The sequence below is a fragment of the Salvelinus fontinalis genome, chromosome 23 (assembly GCF_029448725.1).
Source record: "Salvelinus fontinalis isolate EN_2023a chromosome 23, ASM2944872v1, whole genome shotgun sequence".
NCBI classification, from domain to species: domain Eukaryota; kingdom Metazoa; phylum Chordata; class Actinopteri; order Salmoniformes; family Salmonidae; genus Salvelinus; species Salvelinus fontinalis.
The window spans coordinates 16,347,253-16,364,681 of NC_074687.1; the positions used below are offsets into that span (position 1 = coordinate 16,347,253).

General features: G+C 42.3%; 1 protein-coding gene across 1 annotated transcript in view; it reads right to left on the reverse strand.

Annotated features, from left to right (window-relative positions):
- Positions 1-2,402: 2,402 nt before the first annotated feature.
- Positions 2,403-17,429, reverse strand: part of si:ch211-39i22.1 (uncharacterized) — a 30,813-nt gene continuing 15,786 nt past the window's right edge. The window contains exons 2-10 of the mRNA XM_055878048.1: positions 16,610-17,029; positions 13,326-13,358; positions 12,909-12,959; positions 12,674-12,760; positions 12,061-12,081; positions 11,917-11,934; positions 5,894-6,010; positions 4,497-4,550; positions 2,403-4,400 (exon numbers count right to left, since the gene is read on the reverse strand). Coding sequence (XP_055734023.1) covers positions 4,369-4,400; positions 4,497-4,550; positions 5,894-6,010; positions 11,917-11,934; positions 12,061-12,081; positions 12,674-12,760; positions 12,909-12,959; positions 13,326-13,358; positions 16,610-17,029 — 833 coding nt within the window. The 3' untranslated portion in view covers positions 2,403-4,368. The remainder of the gene's footprint in view (positions 4,401-4,496; positions 4,551-5,893; positions 6,011-11,916; positions 11,935-12,060; positions 12,082-12,673; positions 12,761-12,908; positions 12,960-13,325; positions 13,359-16,609; positions 17,030-17,429) is intronic.

Genomic DNA, 17,429 nt, shown 5'->3' on the forward strand with positions numbered 1-17,429 from the left:
GCCACTCTCAACAGTTCCTCTGCCAAGTTCTCTGAGGTGTGTCTGTCGCTGAACTCAAAGCAGTCCAGAAGACAGGTAGACATCGAAAAATCTTCAATGAAGTGACATGTAACCGACATGTAAGAAGTGGTTACCCTTGATGTCCAGCAGTCAGTGGTAAGGCAAACTGCAGTAGCTTTTTGGACTCTTTCCCGCACTGAAGCCTGTATGCTCTCGTACAGTTGTGGAGTAAGTGATTTTGAAAGGGTTTTCCTGCTTGGAATAGAGTACGTTGGATTTAGACTATTGCTATAATTTCTAAAACCACAATCGAAAATGGCTGGAAATCGGTGGCAATCATTTTAGCCAATGCAATATCAATTTGGCCTTATTTTGCTACAGACATAAACTGGTCCATAGAAGACTGTGTTGCTGTGGATCACGGAGTAGGCCTACTTGACTGAGCGGATACATCTCCATGTGTGGAGGTGCTGGCTCCACCACTATCCCTAGCAGGCCCACTAGTTTCTTGAAGCTCCGCTACAGCTAGCTTCACAGTTGGGTGCACAGTTGGCCAATGCCGGTGTAGGTTGTGTGTAGAACCAGCTATATATGAGATTTTGTTTTGGCAGATTCTACACTGTGCTCTAACATTGTCTACATTATTAAAATGCATCCAAATGCTACTCTGCTTTCCCTCATTCTCAAGCTGTTTCCACATTCCTCTCTCTCCTCGGCTGCTAAGTGTGTGACTGTGAGTGAGTTGGCTCGGCCCTCCCTCACGCATCTTTGGTTCATTGGCTGACACTGCGTGTCTGATTGACAGGAACAACAGGGTTGGCTGTTAGTCTGAGTAGACAGTCATAACGAATGAGCATTTAGGCCTATATTATGTAATTAATTTTTTAATTCTTTGAATTAGTTAATTATATTCATTTAAATATTTTGATTGTTCATATGTTAATTTGTTTATATTTTTAAAAATAGATTCGGCTCTTCTGATATGCGAGCCGGCTCCCAACGTTCACCTACAAGAGCCAGCTCAGAGCCGACTCGTTCCGGAACGACCCATCACTAATTCAGACACATGAAATTATTCAAAATCTGAAAACGTCGCCTTCCCATAGCTAGTGCTGCTGAATCCAAGTTTTTTACAGAAATGTTTGGTGATCGACTAGGAATGTTTGGTGACCACTGGTTGAGAAGGTCAAACCATACAGTAAAATAACAGCCAGTGCTATTCGGATCATTGAGAGTCATACTGTCTGCCACATCACCATTTCTTACTTCATTCTGAACCACACTAATGCGTTTGATTCAAGTTCCAAAAACTAAACACTGCTTTACAACTCTACTTCCCCCTTTTACCGTAGTTACAGGCATATGAGCTAATATAAGACTATGTTGGTATTAAATGTGCAGCTGTATGTGCTCAATTGCTTATAAAACTAGAGGGGCAGTTGCTCGGCTACCTATAGAAATATCAAAGTGCATGCAATACCAAATCTGTGCCACTAGATGCCCCCCTTGATTGATCAAACCAAGGGAATCATTAGCATCAAAACCAGGGAAGTGTTTGGAATCCTTCACAGAATATGCAGTTTGGCACTCCTTCACAGACACACTTCTTTGTCATGTAGGGAATCTTGTCAGTTCTAGAAAAGACCTTCCTCCAGCACCGAGGTCATTGCCAGGTGCAACAGATGGATTAGAGTTGAGGATAGGTTAGGATAGGAAAGCTGAATATATATATCCATGTTCAATACACATAATATATATTTAAATGCCTGTGAGTCTAGCCGACAGCGCGTTCTGACATTTCAGCTTTAATACATGTATGTCTTGGCTCAATTCAATACAATAGCCTAGGTACTAGACTTTTCAATATTCATTACTATCACTTCTCTTGCTTTGAACTACTGAAGTTTAATGGTCTCTTGTGAAGCAATCCTTTCAACTTACAATCAAATATTCAACAAAACCAAGCCCTTACTTGCTGATCTAATTAGCTAGTGATGGTTTATGGATGCCATGATGATGATACGTGTGTTGAGAAGAATTTCCCAGCAGGTTCCCACATATACCTCCAGTAATGAACCTGACGCCCCAGGCCTTGCTTTATGGGCCTGTCACTATCGATCACTACCAAGTCTACACACTGCTCTCTCTCTCTCTCTCTGCTCTCTGCTCTCTCTCTCTGTCTCTGTGTGTGTGTGCATATGTGTGTGTGGCCACCCTATGATGATGAATACCTGGCATATCAAGCTGTTCTGGTCATGTCTTCATGTCTGATTCATACAGGCAGCTGTGTCTTTAGCAGCACTGATCCATATGTTACTGACTGGGTTTTAACCCTGGTCACCTGCATGCCACAAGACACTGTTTGTCACGCCCATCACACACAACAGACACATGACACATAGTTCCCCCTGAACAGCTCCTTTATTTCTATCTCCAGCATTATTTACACAATTCAAAAGAAATATGTGCTAAACGATTAAAATCACACAATTCTCAAACACACGATAACAAAGACAGATTCATTAAATATAAGAGTGGAGTACTCTGTATACCACTGTATCATCATTACACTTACCATGAACTCTTTTGGAGAGGAAAGTTATTCTCCAAAATAAGTATTGTCTAGACAATGATATTCAGAGTAGTTAGTTGGCTAAAGCACATACAGATCATGGGACCAGGCTAATTAGAAATTGCTTCTCCAAGAGTCTCACAGTCTTTCACTGTGAACTGGAACATTCTTACTGTGTGTTCAGTGGTGAGCTCCTCCCAGGCTGACTCCTGCCCAGGGTTATACTGCATACAGTCGTATACCCTTTTCACACTACTGCGCCAAACCAAGCTGTACTGGGCTTGCCCAGTTACACATCTCCCATAGTTGCTGGACCCATGTTGGAAAGAATAATGTGAAAAGAAAATATGCTGGCCAGCACAGTACTGTTTGGGTGGACCCTGTAGCGTTAAGCAGACACTGGGTTCTCCAACTCTGATCCTGGATAGCTGCTGGGTGGGCAGTTGGAGACCCGTGCCTGAGTCTAGAGCTGTGTCTGAAATGGCTCCCTATTCCCTTTATAGCAGGGCTTCAAAAGTATTCCACTATAGAGGGAATAGGGAGCCATTTCAGACTGGCCTTAGTAGTGAGATAGAATCATAAAAAGGCTTCCCAGGTGAGGCATCTAATGTAAGGCACTTACAGAGCAGTACAGCATTATATTCTAACACATACTATTTGAACATTTCAATAGAGCTAAATGTTCTCATACGTTGTTGTATTTTAGACAAGGTCCCCAAGCCCCTCAAATACCCAGCAAACACACAACAGGGGTGATATCTTCTGTCCTCGTACCAGCTCTCACATAGCTTCCTCTAACCAGCTTTCACAGAACAACACTACTAGCCTGGTGTTCCAGTCTTTTGGTGCTTTGGCCAACTCCGCTCTGAGTTCCTTCATTGTCACACAACACAGGTATGGCTTGACAATCAGGCTAGAAGAGTTGGCTACAGTATGAAACCAGGCTAGAAGAGTTGGCTACAGTATGAAACCAGGCTAGAAGAGTTGGCTACAGCATGAAACCAGGCTAGAAGAGTTGGCTACAGCACACACAGTAAGGGCTTGATTCAATCTGTAGCACTGAAGATCAGCATTATATCATGGATCTTCAGCACTACGGATTAAATCAAACCCTAAATCCTTGTAAAGAACCAAACAACGTTAACATTTCAAATAAAGGAGGGTCCATTTTATCCAAAATATTCTGGGAACTGTAGCCTGGTTGCTGTTCAGCCAATTACATGCCACTCCTTGTATTCATTGTCTTTCGGCAATCTTCAAATATGAACATTCTATCATTATGAGCTTGAGAAGATCAGAGGATTTGATCCTGATTCGATAACCGTCACAGTTATCCTCCAACCACAATGTAATTGTAAATCCGGTTTGCATTTTGAGCTTTAGGAACGTCAATAAGCCAGTCTCTTTGGCAAATGACAGGAGTGGCAAGGAGTGGAATGTTAGCTAAAATGACAGGTACCCGGGTGAACTTCCCAGTACTTGTATACAGAGAAATAGGCCTACATTGTCTCGGTGCTGTTAAGTGGACAGAAAATATCACCTCATTTTTAACGGATTACAAATGTGATCTTTAGAAGACACTGAGATACTACTGATTGGTTTCACTCTAACGTGGTGCTGAACGTTCATAACCTCCAAACCACTATCTCACAGTTTTACAACTATAATCAGTTTAAGGCCTAAAGATTGGGATGGATCTGTGTATGAGTGTGTGCACACGTGTGCATGTGTGTGTGTGCATATGTGTTATGGTAAACTGCTGGTCCTGGTTCTTCTCCATTGGAATCTCAGACGATCTAGGAGGATTTAGTCAGCAAGTTGCTGAGAACTGCAACCAGAAAAGGACACGCTGGGTTAACAACGGACAATCACAACACCGGCAGACTAGTGGTTGATGTGTTTGATTTATTAAGATACTATGTACCTTGGGGATTCGACTGGGTCTCAGCCTCCTCCTTACGGGCACTCTCTACATCCCCTGATGGAGAGACAGGGAATTCATTATTATTTCTCTCTCTCCCTCTCTCTTTCTCTCAATGTAGCTGTGTCATTAGGTAGTGTATCTTGGTGAGAAAAAATGTTTTCCCATCTCAAGAGGTTAAATTAAAAAAAGAAGATAGTAAGTGCCTATAAAGTGCCAATTAAAATAACAGGGTTGACAATTTCATCTTAAATCAGCCATAATCCCTTTTTATGACAGGGTCAACGGGAAGATGGTTGTGTGCAACAGGGAGGGGCAATTGAATTCAAGCTCACCAACATTTTTAGGGCCGATTCGATCAGATCTGCTTCAGCCGAAATCCTCATAGCTGATATTTTGACGGTGTTGGAGGTGGAACTGTGTTAGCGCTGTCAAATCCACAAGCGGATCCCGGCATTATACCTAAAGCGGACACTTCTATTGGCTGCACGAATTCGCATTAAGAGAAATCCCATGCAGCCTTGTTTACAAGTTCGAACACTGGAAGGCTGAAAGAAATCCTAATTATTTTGTTTAGTGATTTTGAATTTGAGCGTCATTATTTATATGTAACCTACACTTTCTCGTTCTAAACTCCTAATGACATTGGGTGGGTGTGGCTTCGAGACTATGATCACAAAAGCAGCTGCTCACCAATTTGACAGCTCCAATGCAGTTCCACCACCAACATCAACAAAACATCAACTATGTGGTTGTTGGCTATCGCTTTTACACTATGATTCTTATTGAGTCCAGGTCTGAATAGTTAAAACATTTCTAGCCTGTCTATCTATGGGTAACTGAGTTGACGTGTTATGCTCGACCCGTTCAGTTTTCCACCACATGGCCAAAAAGAGTGCTTTTACACTATGATTTGACTATTAGATGTAAAAAATACCTAATAATTATGAATAGTTTCACCATATTAAAAGAGAGTTCAGTTCATGTCACAGGGTAGACCTTAAAATGAGGGATAGAATAATCTGACTATTAAATGAATCACTAATCACGTGACATAAATAATAATCTTCAGAAATGACTCTGTCACAGCAAAAACATTACTAGGGCTTTACAATACTGGTGAAAACATTGAGAAATGTTGGGATTCAGTGGATTAAAATCTTTCTAGAAGTCACAGAGGGATATGTTAAAATTATTATTTTTGGCACTAAGGCAAGTCTTTATTCAATATAGAAAATCGGATTTATTGAATTTTCCATGTGGTCTATATTAAAGGGCTCTTCATTGAATAAATATTGCTGCACAATTTTACTTAAAATGTCAAAGGGACGCAAAAGGTACTCTTTCCGTGGAACGAGCCAGCTACAGCAGCAGACAGTATGTGGTTGATGGTATCTCACCTCCACTGTTCTTGAAACAGAGCTTCTTCTTGTGATAGGTGAAGTATCCGGTGGCAGCTCCAACGATCGCCACGCCGATAGCACACAGAATGCCCACCACCGAGCCAGAGCTAGACCCTATAGAGACAACAGTGGTTATAACACTGCTTATAATGCAGCTTGTTGAAAGGTTCTATTAGGTGGTTATATACAGTATTTTCACAGAAGATATGCAATACGGTACTTTGCAACAAAGATGCAGTGTGATGCTGTTGCACCATAACCATATGTATATACACTGTTGGGCTCTGCTTGTGTCCAGAGCAGTGGCGTTCCCTGTGAAATGTGCTGTGTGTGTGTGACGAGTGTGTGTGAGGTGTGTGTCTGTAACACCAGATACAGCAGAGATTATTCAGAAACATACATCCAGTAATTACAATGCGTTACCTTCCACACAACTGTCAGCAGATACGGCTAATAACTCACTACGTCAACAGCTATTAACTCTGTCACCACGTCAATCTGACTTCCACATAAGACAATGTAACACGATAGAATACTATCAAAACCGAGTCACTACATACAAGAAATAACAACCATAGTTCAAATGAATAGAACCCGTCCCCCCTCCCTCCTCACACTTCCCTTTTCCACTTTCCCCAATACATTAGTGCAATAAACAAGGGATACTTTGAGAGTAAGCTGTGAGGAAGTTAATTTTCTTTTGAATCTCCCAATGCACCTGCAAACCAACCTCTAGATGACTGAATGAATACCACTGTCAAGTAAATACCAACCAACCACATAGAAGACATACCCCATGTTTCCCAGAGGGTTCTACCTGGACCCCAAAAGAGTTCTAACTGGAAGCAAAAAGGGTTATCTTATGGTGACAGCCGAAGAACCCTGTTGGAACCCTTTTTTCTAAAAGTGTACACACATAAAAATATGTTTATTTATCCAATGTGTTTATTTATATGAGTCATTTATTAATTTTCATATTATGTTTGATGTGAAGGGGCAGCAACAAAAACTGCACTGTAGTGTACTTTCAGGTTTAATGTGTTGTGTGTAGACCTACATGGCTTGTATCTGTGTATGGATGAAAATAGCTTAATCATTAAGTGGGAATACTGCCTCTGTTCTATTGGACTTTTAATACTAGGGTTCATATAGAACCTGGAGCTATATCAGTCACCACCCTGTAATACAGACAGACAGACAGACAGACAGAGAGAGAGAGAGAGAGAGAGAGAGAGAGAGAGAGAGAGAGAGAGAGAGAGAGAGAGAGAGAGAGAGAGAGAGAGGGAGAGAGGGAGAGAGAGAGAGGGAGAGAGAGAGAGAGAGAGAGAGAAGGAGAGAGAGAGAGAGAGAGAGAGAGAGAGAGAGAGAGAGAGAGAGAGAGAGAGAGAGAGAGAGAGAGAGAGAGAGAGAGCACTAGACCAAGCCAACGGTCTGAGGCCAAACCACACGACTAACAACATTGGACACTTTATGGAACACAAAGCCTTCACTATCTCATCCTGGAATATCAGAAATACAGACATTGTCATCCTACAAGAAATATGATATAGAGGAGATGGACCAACTGGTTGCCCTCTAGGTTACAAGAGCTGGTAGTCCCAGCCACCAAACTACCAGGTGTGAAACAGGGAAGGGACTCAGGGGGTATGCTAATTTGGTATAGAGCAGAACTAACTCACTTAATTCAATTAATCAAAACAGGAACATTTTACAAATTCAAAAGGAAATGATCTCAACAGAGAAAAATGTCCTCCTGTGTGCTACCTATATCCCCCAACTAGAATCCTCATACTTTAATGAAGACAGCTTCTCCATCCTGGAGGGGGAAGTCAATCATTTTCAGGCCCAGGGACATGTACTAGTCTGTGGTGACCTAAATGCCAGAACTGAACAAGAACCTGACACCCTAAACACACAAGGGACAAACACAGGTGACAGCCCCCCCCCCCCCCCCCCCCCCATATGCCCCCCTAGGCACAACTACGACCACATAACCAACAAAAAAGGGTCACAACTCCTGCAGCTCTGTTGGACGCTGGATATGTACATAGTCAATGGTAGGCTTCGAGGGGACTCCTACAGTAGGTACACCTATAACTCATCTCTTGGGAGTAGTACAGTCGTGGCCAAAAGTTTTGAGAATGACACAAATATTAATTTTCACAAAGTCTGCTACCTCAGTTTGAGTGATCAGATGAATTGCAATTAATTGCAAAGTCCCTCGTTGCCATGCAAATGAGCTGAATCCCCCCAAAACATTTCCATTGCATTTCAGCCCTGCCACAAAAGGACAAGCTGGTATCATGTCAGGGATTCTCTCGTTAACACAGGTGTGAGTGTTGACGAGGACAAGGCTGGAGATCACTCTGTCATGCTGATTGAGTTCGAATAACAGACTGGAAGATTCAAAAGGAGGGTGGTGCTTGGAATCATTGTTCTTCCTCTGTCAAACATGGTTACCTGCAAGGAAACACGTGCCGTCATAATTTCTTTGCACAAAAAGGGCTTCACTGGCAAGGATATTGCTGCCAGTAAGATTGCACCTAAATCAACCATTTATCGGATCATCAAGAACTTCAAGGAGAGCGGTTCAATTGTTGTGAAGGCTTCAGGGCGCCCAAGAAAGTCCAGCAAGCGCCAGGATCGTCTCCTAAAGTTGATTGAGCTGCGAGATCGGGGCACCACCTGTACAGAGCTTGCTCAGGAATGGCAGCAGGCAGGTGTGAGTGCATCTGCACGCATAGTGAGGCGAAGACTTTTGGAGGATGGCCTGGTGTCAAGAAGGGCAGCAAAGAAGCCACTTCTCTCCAGGAAAAACATCAGGGACAGACTGATATTCTGCAAAAGGTACAGGGATTGGACTGCTGAGGACTGGGGTAAAGTCATTTTCTCTGATGAATCCCCTTTCCAATTGTTTGGGGCATCCGGAAAAAAGCTTGTCCGGAGAAGACAAGGTGAGCACTACCATCAGTCCTGTGTCATGCCAACAGTAAAGCATCCTGAGACCAGTCATGTGTGGGGTTGCTTCTCAGCCAAGGGAGTGGGCTCACTCACAATTTTGCCTAAGAACACAGCCATGAATAAAGAATGGTATCAACACCTCCTCCGAGAGCAACTTCTCCCAACCATCCAGGAACAGTTTGGTGACGAACAATGCCTTTTCCAGCATGATGGAGCACCTTGCAATAAGGCAAAAGTGATAACTGAGTGGCTCGGAGAACAAAACATCGATATTTTGGGTCCATGGCCAGGAAACTCCCCAGACCTTAATCCCATTGAGAACTTGTGGTCAGTCCTCAAGAGGCGGGTGGACAAACCGAAAACCCACAAATTCCAATTATTGATTATGCAAAAATGGGCTGCCATCAGTCAGGATGTGGCCCAGAAGTTAATTGACAGCATGCCAGGGCGGATTGCAGAGGTCTTGAAAAAGAAGGGTCAACACTGCAAATATTGACTCTTTGCATCAACTTCATGTAATTATCAATAAAAGCCTTTGACACTTATGAAATGCATGTAATTATACTTCAGTATTCCATAGTAACATCTGGCAAAAATATCTAAAGACACTGAAGCAGCAAACTTTGTGAAAATGTATATTTGTGTCATTCTCAAACTTTTGGCCACGACTGTACTGTAGACTACTTTATCACTGACCTCAACACAGAGTCTCTCAGAGCATTCACAGTCAGCCCACTGACACCCCTGTCAGATCACAGCAAAATCACAGTCTACTTGAACAGAGCAATACTCAATCATGTTGCATCAAAGCCAAAGGAACTGAATAATATTAAGAAATGCTATAGAGGGATGGAAAGCAGTGTGGAAACCTACCAAAAAACAATTAGGCAACAACAAATTCAATCCCTTTAAGACAACTTCCTGGACAAAACATTTCACTGTAATATTGAAAGTGTAAACTTCACCTAAACAGTATATATGACCTCTCAGCTTCTCTATCAAATAAAAACGTGTCAAGTTAGAAAATTAACAACAATGACAAATGGTTTGATGAAGAATGCAAAAACCTAAGAAAGAAATTGAGAAACCTATCAAACCCAAAACATAGAGACCCAGAAAACCTCAGCCTACTCCTTCACTATGGTGAATCACTAAAACAATGCAGAAATACACTACGGAAAAAGAAGGAACAGCACGTCAGCAATCAGCTCAATGTAATTGAAGAATCCACAGACTCTAACCACTTCTGGGAAAATTGGAAAACACTAAACAAACAACAACACAAAGAGTTATCTATCCAAAACAGACATGTATGGGTAAACAACTTCTCCAATATTTTTGGCCCTATAACAAAGAACAAACATATACATGATAAAATAGAAACCTTAAAATCAACTATTAAAGACTACCAGAACCCACTGGATTCTCCAATTACATTGAATGAACTACAAGACAAAATACAAACCCTCCAACTGAAAAAGGCCTGTGGTGTTGATGGTATCCTCAATGAAATGATACAGACCACAAATTCCAATTCCAAACGTATACATAATGGGACAAAACACCCACAGAAAATCCACAGAAAGAATGTTGCTAAAGCATTCAAAATGTACAAAGAAATTCCACAAACCATGAATGCAGGGCAGAACTTAGAAGGTTCAAGCAAGTACAGAGCATTTAGGGTCTTTGCCCAAAGAGTGGCACCTTAACAAAACTGGACCAAATACACAAGATCGACATGAACACAAATAATCTGTCCCCAAGGGCAAAACTTAGACAGCCTGTGGTGAATAATAAGAATACATACATCGACTAATGGCAAAGTGAGGTTGAAGTTCAGAGAAAGACTTCACTTAAGCAGAATACTTAACCTGTGTAAATGACCCCAAACAAAGAAAAACAGAAACCAAATACAGAATTAGTGATGATAGCCTGGCAATTGAAACAGAACACCATCAAAAAACAAGGCTGGCCAGAGAAGACTGACTACAGTATGTCATAACTGTGGGTCAGGAGAGATAGAAAGTGAAGAACACTTTCTAATCTTCTGTCCCAAATATAGATTACCTAGAGAGTCCTTTTCCCCCAAATTCATAATGAAAATGTCAAAAAATTGGACACAACAATCAAACAACAATCAAACACTTTCTTTACTTTTGGTGCAATGGTATGTGGTGATATAGTTGGCAGCACAATATGTTACAGCTTGCCACAAGTTAAGGGAGGAAACATAAAATGTACTATCTTCTCCATATATTATAATTATAGTACCTAGACAGTATGGAAACTAGAAACTATTTTACAGTATGGAAACTAGAAACTATTCTACAGTATGGAAACTAGAACCTATTCTACAGTATGGAAACTAGAAACTATTCTACAGTATGGAAACTAGAAACTATTCTACAGTATGGAAACTAGAAACTATTCTACAGTATGGAAACTAGAACCTATTCTACAGTATGGAAACTAGAAACTATTCTACAGTATGGAAACTAGAAACTATTCTACAGTATGGAAACTAGAAACGATTCTACAGTGTGGAAACTAGAAACTATTCTACAGTATGTGTCACGTTCTGACCTTAGTTCCTTTGTTATGTCTTTATTTTAGTTTGGTCAGGGCGTGAGTTGGGGTGGGCATTCTTTGTTGTTTTTCTATGTTTTGTTCTATGGTTGTTTTCCTGTGTCTGTGTTTTCACCATACGGGACTGTTTCGTTTTAGTTTTGTATCATTCACGTTGTTATTTTTGTATTCTTAGTGTCCAGTTATTAAATTGAATATGGACACTTACCACGCTGCGCTTTGGTCCTCACCTTCTTCCAACTACGACAAGCGTTACAGTATGGAAACTAGAAACTATTCCACAGTATGGAAACTAGAAATTATTCCACAGTATGGAAACTAGAAATGATTCCACAGTATGGAAACTAGAAATGATTCCACAGTATGGAAACTAGAAACTATTCCACAGTATGGAAACTAGATACTATTCCACAGTATGGAAACATCCAGAACACACACAGTGGAGAGACAGAGAGCGAGGGAGCAGGACTCACCTTGAGTTTCAGCTGTGCCTGATTAGAAGAAATCAAATCAAAGAAACAGACAATTATTCACATAACACACACACAAATAACCCCCCCCCCCCCCCCCCCCCGATTTTTGACATAATATATCATTAGGGGAAGCAAGGCCTTTACCTTCTGCTTCTGCTGCATGGGCTGGAAAGAGAGAGGGGGGAGGCATTATTCAAACCCAGTCGCTAATCTAGTTGATGCCCTGAAGGTATTTACTGCTATAGAGTTTCTGCTCTAACCGGTCGGAAAAGACAAATCTACATGCAAACACTCACACACACGTACTGTACTTAACCAAGTGTATATTTGCATATGGATCATAGTGAATGTGAGTCATTAATGACTGGAACTCTCTGTAAGCTGCAGCACCTGAAGGCACTAAGGCCTCTCTGTCTCTGGTTCTCATGCATGTTGGAGCATGATAAACCTCCTGAATGTGACTCATTAGTCTATATTAGTCACTTTATTGGTCATAGACCACAATGAGCCCTGAGCAGTTAATATATTGTAAAAGCTGTTTTCTGACTCATCCACAGAGACTCCATATCTAACTGTATATCAGAATGTAATCAATCGGACACAGCGTAATGATGTAGAAATGTTCACATTATTATATCAAGTGTCAGTTTCAGTTAACAGCCATTTGTCTGGTTCTATACTGTGCTGGAGCCAACTCTTCTAGCCCAGTTCCATACCACATGTGTTGTAGCCACTAGCAGCAGTATAAGATACTAACCAACTGAGCCCCCGCTGCGCCTCTTCCCACCCGCGGGTGTGTCTTCCTCATTCTCAGCTATAGCGTCCTCCAGATCCAAATCTCCCCCTGTTTCAGGTCAATAAAACAATGAGTTTTCATTTATCAGCGATGTGGTGTCAACTTTAGTGTGGCGTGTAAAGCCAAACAAGCCCTTCCCCCTGAAACACACGCATAAAAACACGTGCTTAGTCACACAGGCCGTTGAGACTCGCACCTGTCTTCTCCTCCGTGGGCTCGCTCTCTGCTGGTGTTTCAGGCTCCGCCTCTGTAAAAGGAAGGAGTGGGGAGAGGTGAGACAGGTTTTGTCAGGGGAAAGGGAGGAGAGGTGAATAAAGGACTACAGGACTAAAGTAGCATTGCACACTGTATAGACATGTGGTATCTGTGACTCCAGGGTTGTAGGCCTAACTGTAAGAGCAGCAGTGGCAGGTGAGCTAGACCTGAAATGAATAAAAACCAGCTCAAGTCTGACATCAGAGCTTCTCAAACACAGTAAAACGGTGTCTCTACTTCTATAGTATACTAACTTTACTGGTTCATCAGAAAACTGCAGTCTTGTAAATGTAGGGGGGAAAGCGGAAATGTTTGGTACTGACAGTCCGATTTACCAAAGTAAATAAACCCTTCTTACCTGGTTCAACAGCTTCAGACAGATCTAGTTCATCTGCAAAAAAAACAGACACATAGAAACAAACATAAACACAGAGAAATATGAGCAGCACCTTCAGGCTGCTTTATGACTGTCTGAGAGGCCAGAGTTGTTTGTTCAGTTGGAGCAAATGGGGGAAAACTCTTTAACAAGGAGCAGGTCCTACCTGAACTTGTCAAAGAAAGCTATATTTCAATTTTTCCATTTCAAACGTTTTGTGTTTTTTTGGGCGAAATGAACACCACCCAGATGTCAATGTCTAACTGTAAATATGGTCAGGTGAGAGGTGAGGGTTAAGGGATAAGGGGTGTGAATGTGTTGATGTTGTGTTTTACCTTCGTCTTCTCTTCCAACAGTATCACTCACTACTACACAGCCGCTATAGATTATCATCCATTTCGTCTGATACGTTACAAATTACAATTTGTTGTAGCTAACGTTAGCTAGGTGGCTAGGTGTCTGGTTAAGGTTAGGGGTTAAGGTTAGGGACTGGGGTTAAGATTAGGGTTAAGGTTATGGTTAGGAGTTAAGGTTAGGGTTAGGGGGAGGGTTAGCTAACATGCTAAGTAGTGGCAAAGCAGTAAAATATTTGTAAATAGTTGCAAATGAGCTAAAATGCTAAAGTTGTCTGTGATGTTATTCGAACCTTTGTCTTGTCTTATGTAACCATAACAAACATAACATATCAGACTAATTTGAGCTTCACAGATTTACTTTTACCATGTTACATCTAGTCTGAGGCCAGGGTGGAGAGAGAGGGAGGGGTGTGTGGGTGTGTATGTTTTTAGGGGTAAACCCATTACCGATTCATTTGAATTTAATCCGTCAGAGCAGGTATTCCCAAAATGGGGTACGGGGTACACGCAATGTCGTCGGGGAGTACGCCAAATAAAAATGTGATTCCGATTTTTTTTTAAAGAAAAATAAATAAATAAAAGTAGTAAGACATGTATAAATGCAACAGATACCATTAATAGGGTGCTAGCAGTGTTTTATATGGTGAGCTACCTAGTGGCTAGGACAGGCAAGCCCCATGCTACTGTGGATGACTTAATTCTTCCTGCTGCCGTGGATATGGCTGGGACAATGCTGGGGGGAAAGGCCAAAAAAACTATACAGACAACGCCTTCATCAAACAACACTGTTTCACAACGCATCAGTGACATGGCAGGAGATGTTTTGAAACAATTACTGCTTCACATACAAGCCAGTGAATTATATGCGTTACAGGTGGATGAGTCAACAGACGTGGCGGGCCTGGCATATGTCCGTTACGTTTATGGGGGGTCAATTAAGGAAGACATCCTCTTCTGCAAACCACTGGAAACCAGGACAACATGAGAGGATATTTTTAAAGTACTGGACAGCTTTGTGACATCAAATGAACTTTGGTGTTTAAGATGTGTTGATATCTGTACTGATGGCGTAAAAGCCATGACAGGGAGATATAGTGGAGTGGTAACGCGTGTGCAAGCAGTTGCTCCCGACGCCACTTGGTTGCACTGCAGCATCCACCGAGAAGCTCTTGCTGCCAAGGGAATGCCTGACAGCTTGAAAGACATTTTGGACAATACAGTGAAAATGGTTAAAGCAAGGCCCCTGAACTCTCGTGTATTTTCTACATTATCCAATGAAATGGGCAGCGACCATGTAACGCTTTTACAACATGCGCTGGTTATCAAGGGGCAAAGTATTGACACGAGCTTAAAGTTTTCTTTACTGACCATAATTTTCACTTGTCTGACCGCTTGCATGATGACGAGTTTCTTACACGACTGGCCTATCTGGGTGATGTTTTTTCTCGCCTGAATGATCTGAAACTAGGATTACAGGAACTCTCCGCAACTATATTCAATGTGCGGGACCAAAATTGAGGCTATGATTAAAAAGTTGGACCTCTTTTCTGTCTGCATTAACAAGGACAACACACAGGTCTTTCCATCAACGTATTATATTTTGCGTGCAAATGAACTCAAGCTTACGTACAATGTCAAATGTGATATAGCGAAGCACCTGAGTGAGTTGGGTGCACAATTACGCAAGTACAATCCCAAAACGGATGACATAAACAACTGGATTCATTATCCTTTTCATGCCCTGCCTCCAGTCCACTTACCGATATCTGAACAAGAGAGCCTCATTGAAATTGCAACAAGCGGTTCTGTGAAAATTGAATTTAATCAGAAGCCACTGCCAGATTCCTGGATGGGCTGCACTCAGAGTTTCTTGCCTTAGCAAATCGCACTGTTAAGACACTGATGCCCTTTGCAACTACGTACATATTTGAGAGTGGATTCTCGGCCCTCACTAGCATGAAAACTAAATACAGGCACAGACTGTGTGTGTAAAATGATTTAAGACTGAGACTCCAATACAACCCAACATTGCAGAGTTATGTGCATCCTTTCTAGCACACCCTTCTCATTAACCTGTGGTGAGTTCTTCACAATTTATGATTAACAAATAAGGTTCTATATGTAAGATGGCTAAATAAAGAGCAAAATTATTGATTATTATTATATTATTATTTGTACCCTAGTCCTATAAGAGCTCTTTGTCACTACCCACGACCCGGGTTGTGACAAAAACTCACACTCATTCTTATGTTTAATAAATGTATCGTATCGTGTGTGTGTGTGTGTGGCAGGCTTACAATGATGGAAAAAACAACATTTGAGAGTATGCTGACCCTGGTGCTGGAGGGGTACACAGCTGGAGGTTGAATGTTTGAAGGGGTATGGGACTATAAAAAGTTTGGGAACCACTGCGTTACATGATAGTGCCTTGAGGTCTACACACTTGCACGATCACAGTGTTAAAGTGTTTGGATTTACAGTTTAAGACTGCTTTCAGAACACTTTCTCTAGCCTTGCATTCCAACACACATTCTAAAATTCTTCTGTGTCTTCTGTCTGTCTAGAATAGAGCTTGTGTAGTGTCCTACGATAAGTTCATCGGCTAGAAGGTCAGAATATGTTACTGTGGCTGGCTGTTGACTCTGTGTCGATCAGATTCCTCAGGAGGCCAACTAAATTGTACTTGACCCTCCCCACCCACTTCACCTGTAACTCCATCCCCTCCAATTCAGTTTTCGAAAAAGTAAGGACAAACGGATCCAAGAACTCAAACCCAAAGCTATAGAGCTAAATGAATTGAAACTGGTCCTATACACTTATATGCAAAGATCATGAATGTACTGTAGGGATATGGGGTGTTTGACCTGCTGTGTGTGTATGTGTGTGTGTTTGTGTGTGTGTCTGGCTCACCTGGTTCAGCCTCAGCTTCAGGGGCTGCCTCTGCTTCTACTGCTGGTTCGTCTACTACTTCTGCGTCTTCTTCCTCTGTGGCTGGAGCCTCCTCTTCCTCTGTGGCTGGAGCCTCTTCTGCCAGAGCGTCTTCATCTGCCAGAGTCTCCTCAACTGTCGGAACCTTTTCCTCTGTGGCCGGAGCCTCCTCTTCCTCTGTGGCTGGAGCCTCTTCTGCCAGAGCGTCTTCTTCTGCCAGAGCCTTCTCAACTGTCGGAACCTCCTCCTCCGCAGCCTCCTCCTCTTCTTCTGCCGGAGCTTCTTCTTCTGCCGGAGCCTCCTCAGCTACCAGGGCCTCCTCGGCAGCTACTTCTTCTGCAGGGGCCTCGGGCTCTGCTGCTTCTGCCTCTGGTTCCTTCGCTTCTGGCTCAGTAGCAGGGTCTTCCGGAGAGAGGAACAGACTTTTCCTTTAGCCAGCAGCAGTGTACATCATCACATTTTATGACATCACAGATAAATATGACAGGTCTACTCTAATGAGCGTGTGTGTGTTGCAGTCAGAAGGGGCTGTGACATTCCCCTATTGTATGTAAGGTGCAGCAATGTGCCAGAGAGTGTAACAGCGAAACAGCAGACAACCTTCTCACTTCAACCCTCTTATTTCTCTAAACCAGGCATGGCCAGCTGGTTCAGGAGGGACACAGTGTATGCAGACTTTTGTTCAAGTCCTGCTTCTGATCCACCTCCTGATTCAACTGGTCTACACTGAATAGCTGATCAGTTGAAGGTGTTCAAGCTGGGTTGGAACAAAAGCCTGCACACTCTGCAGCCCTCAGAGACT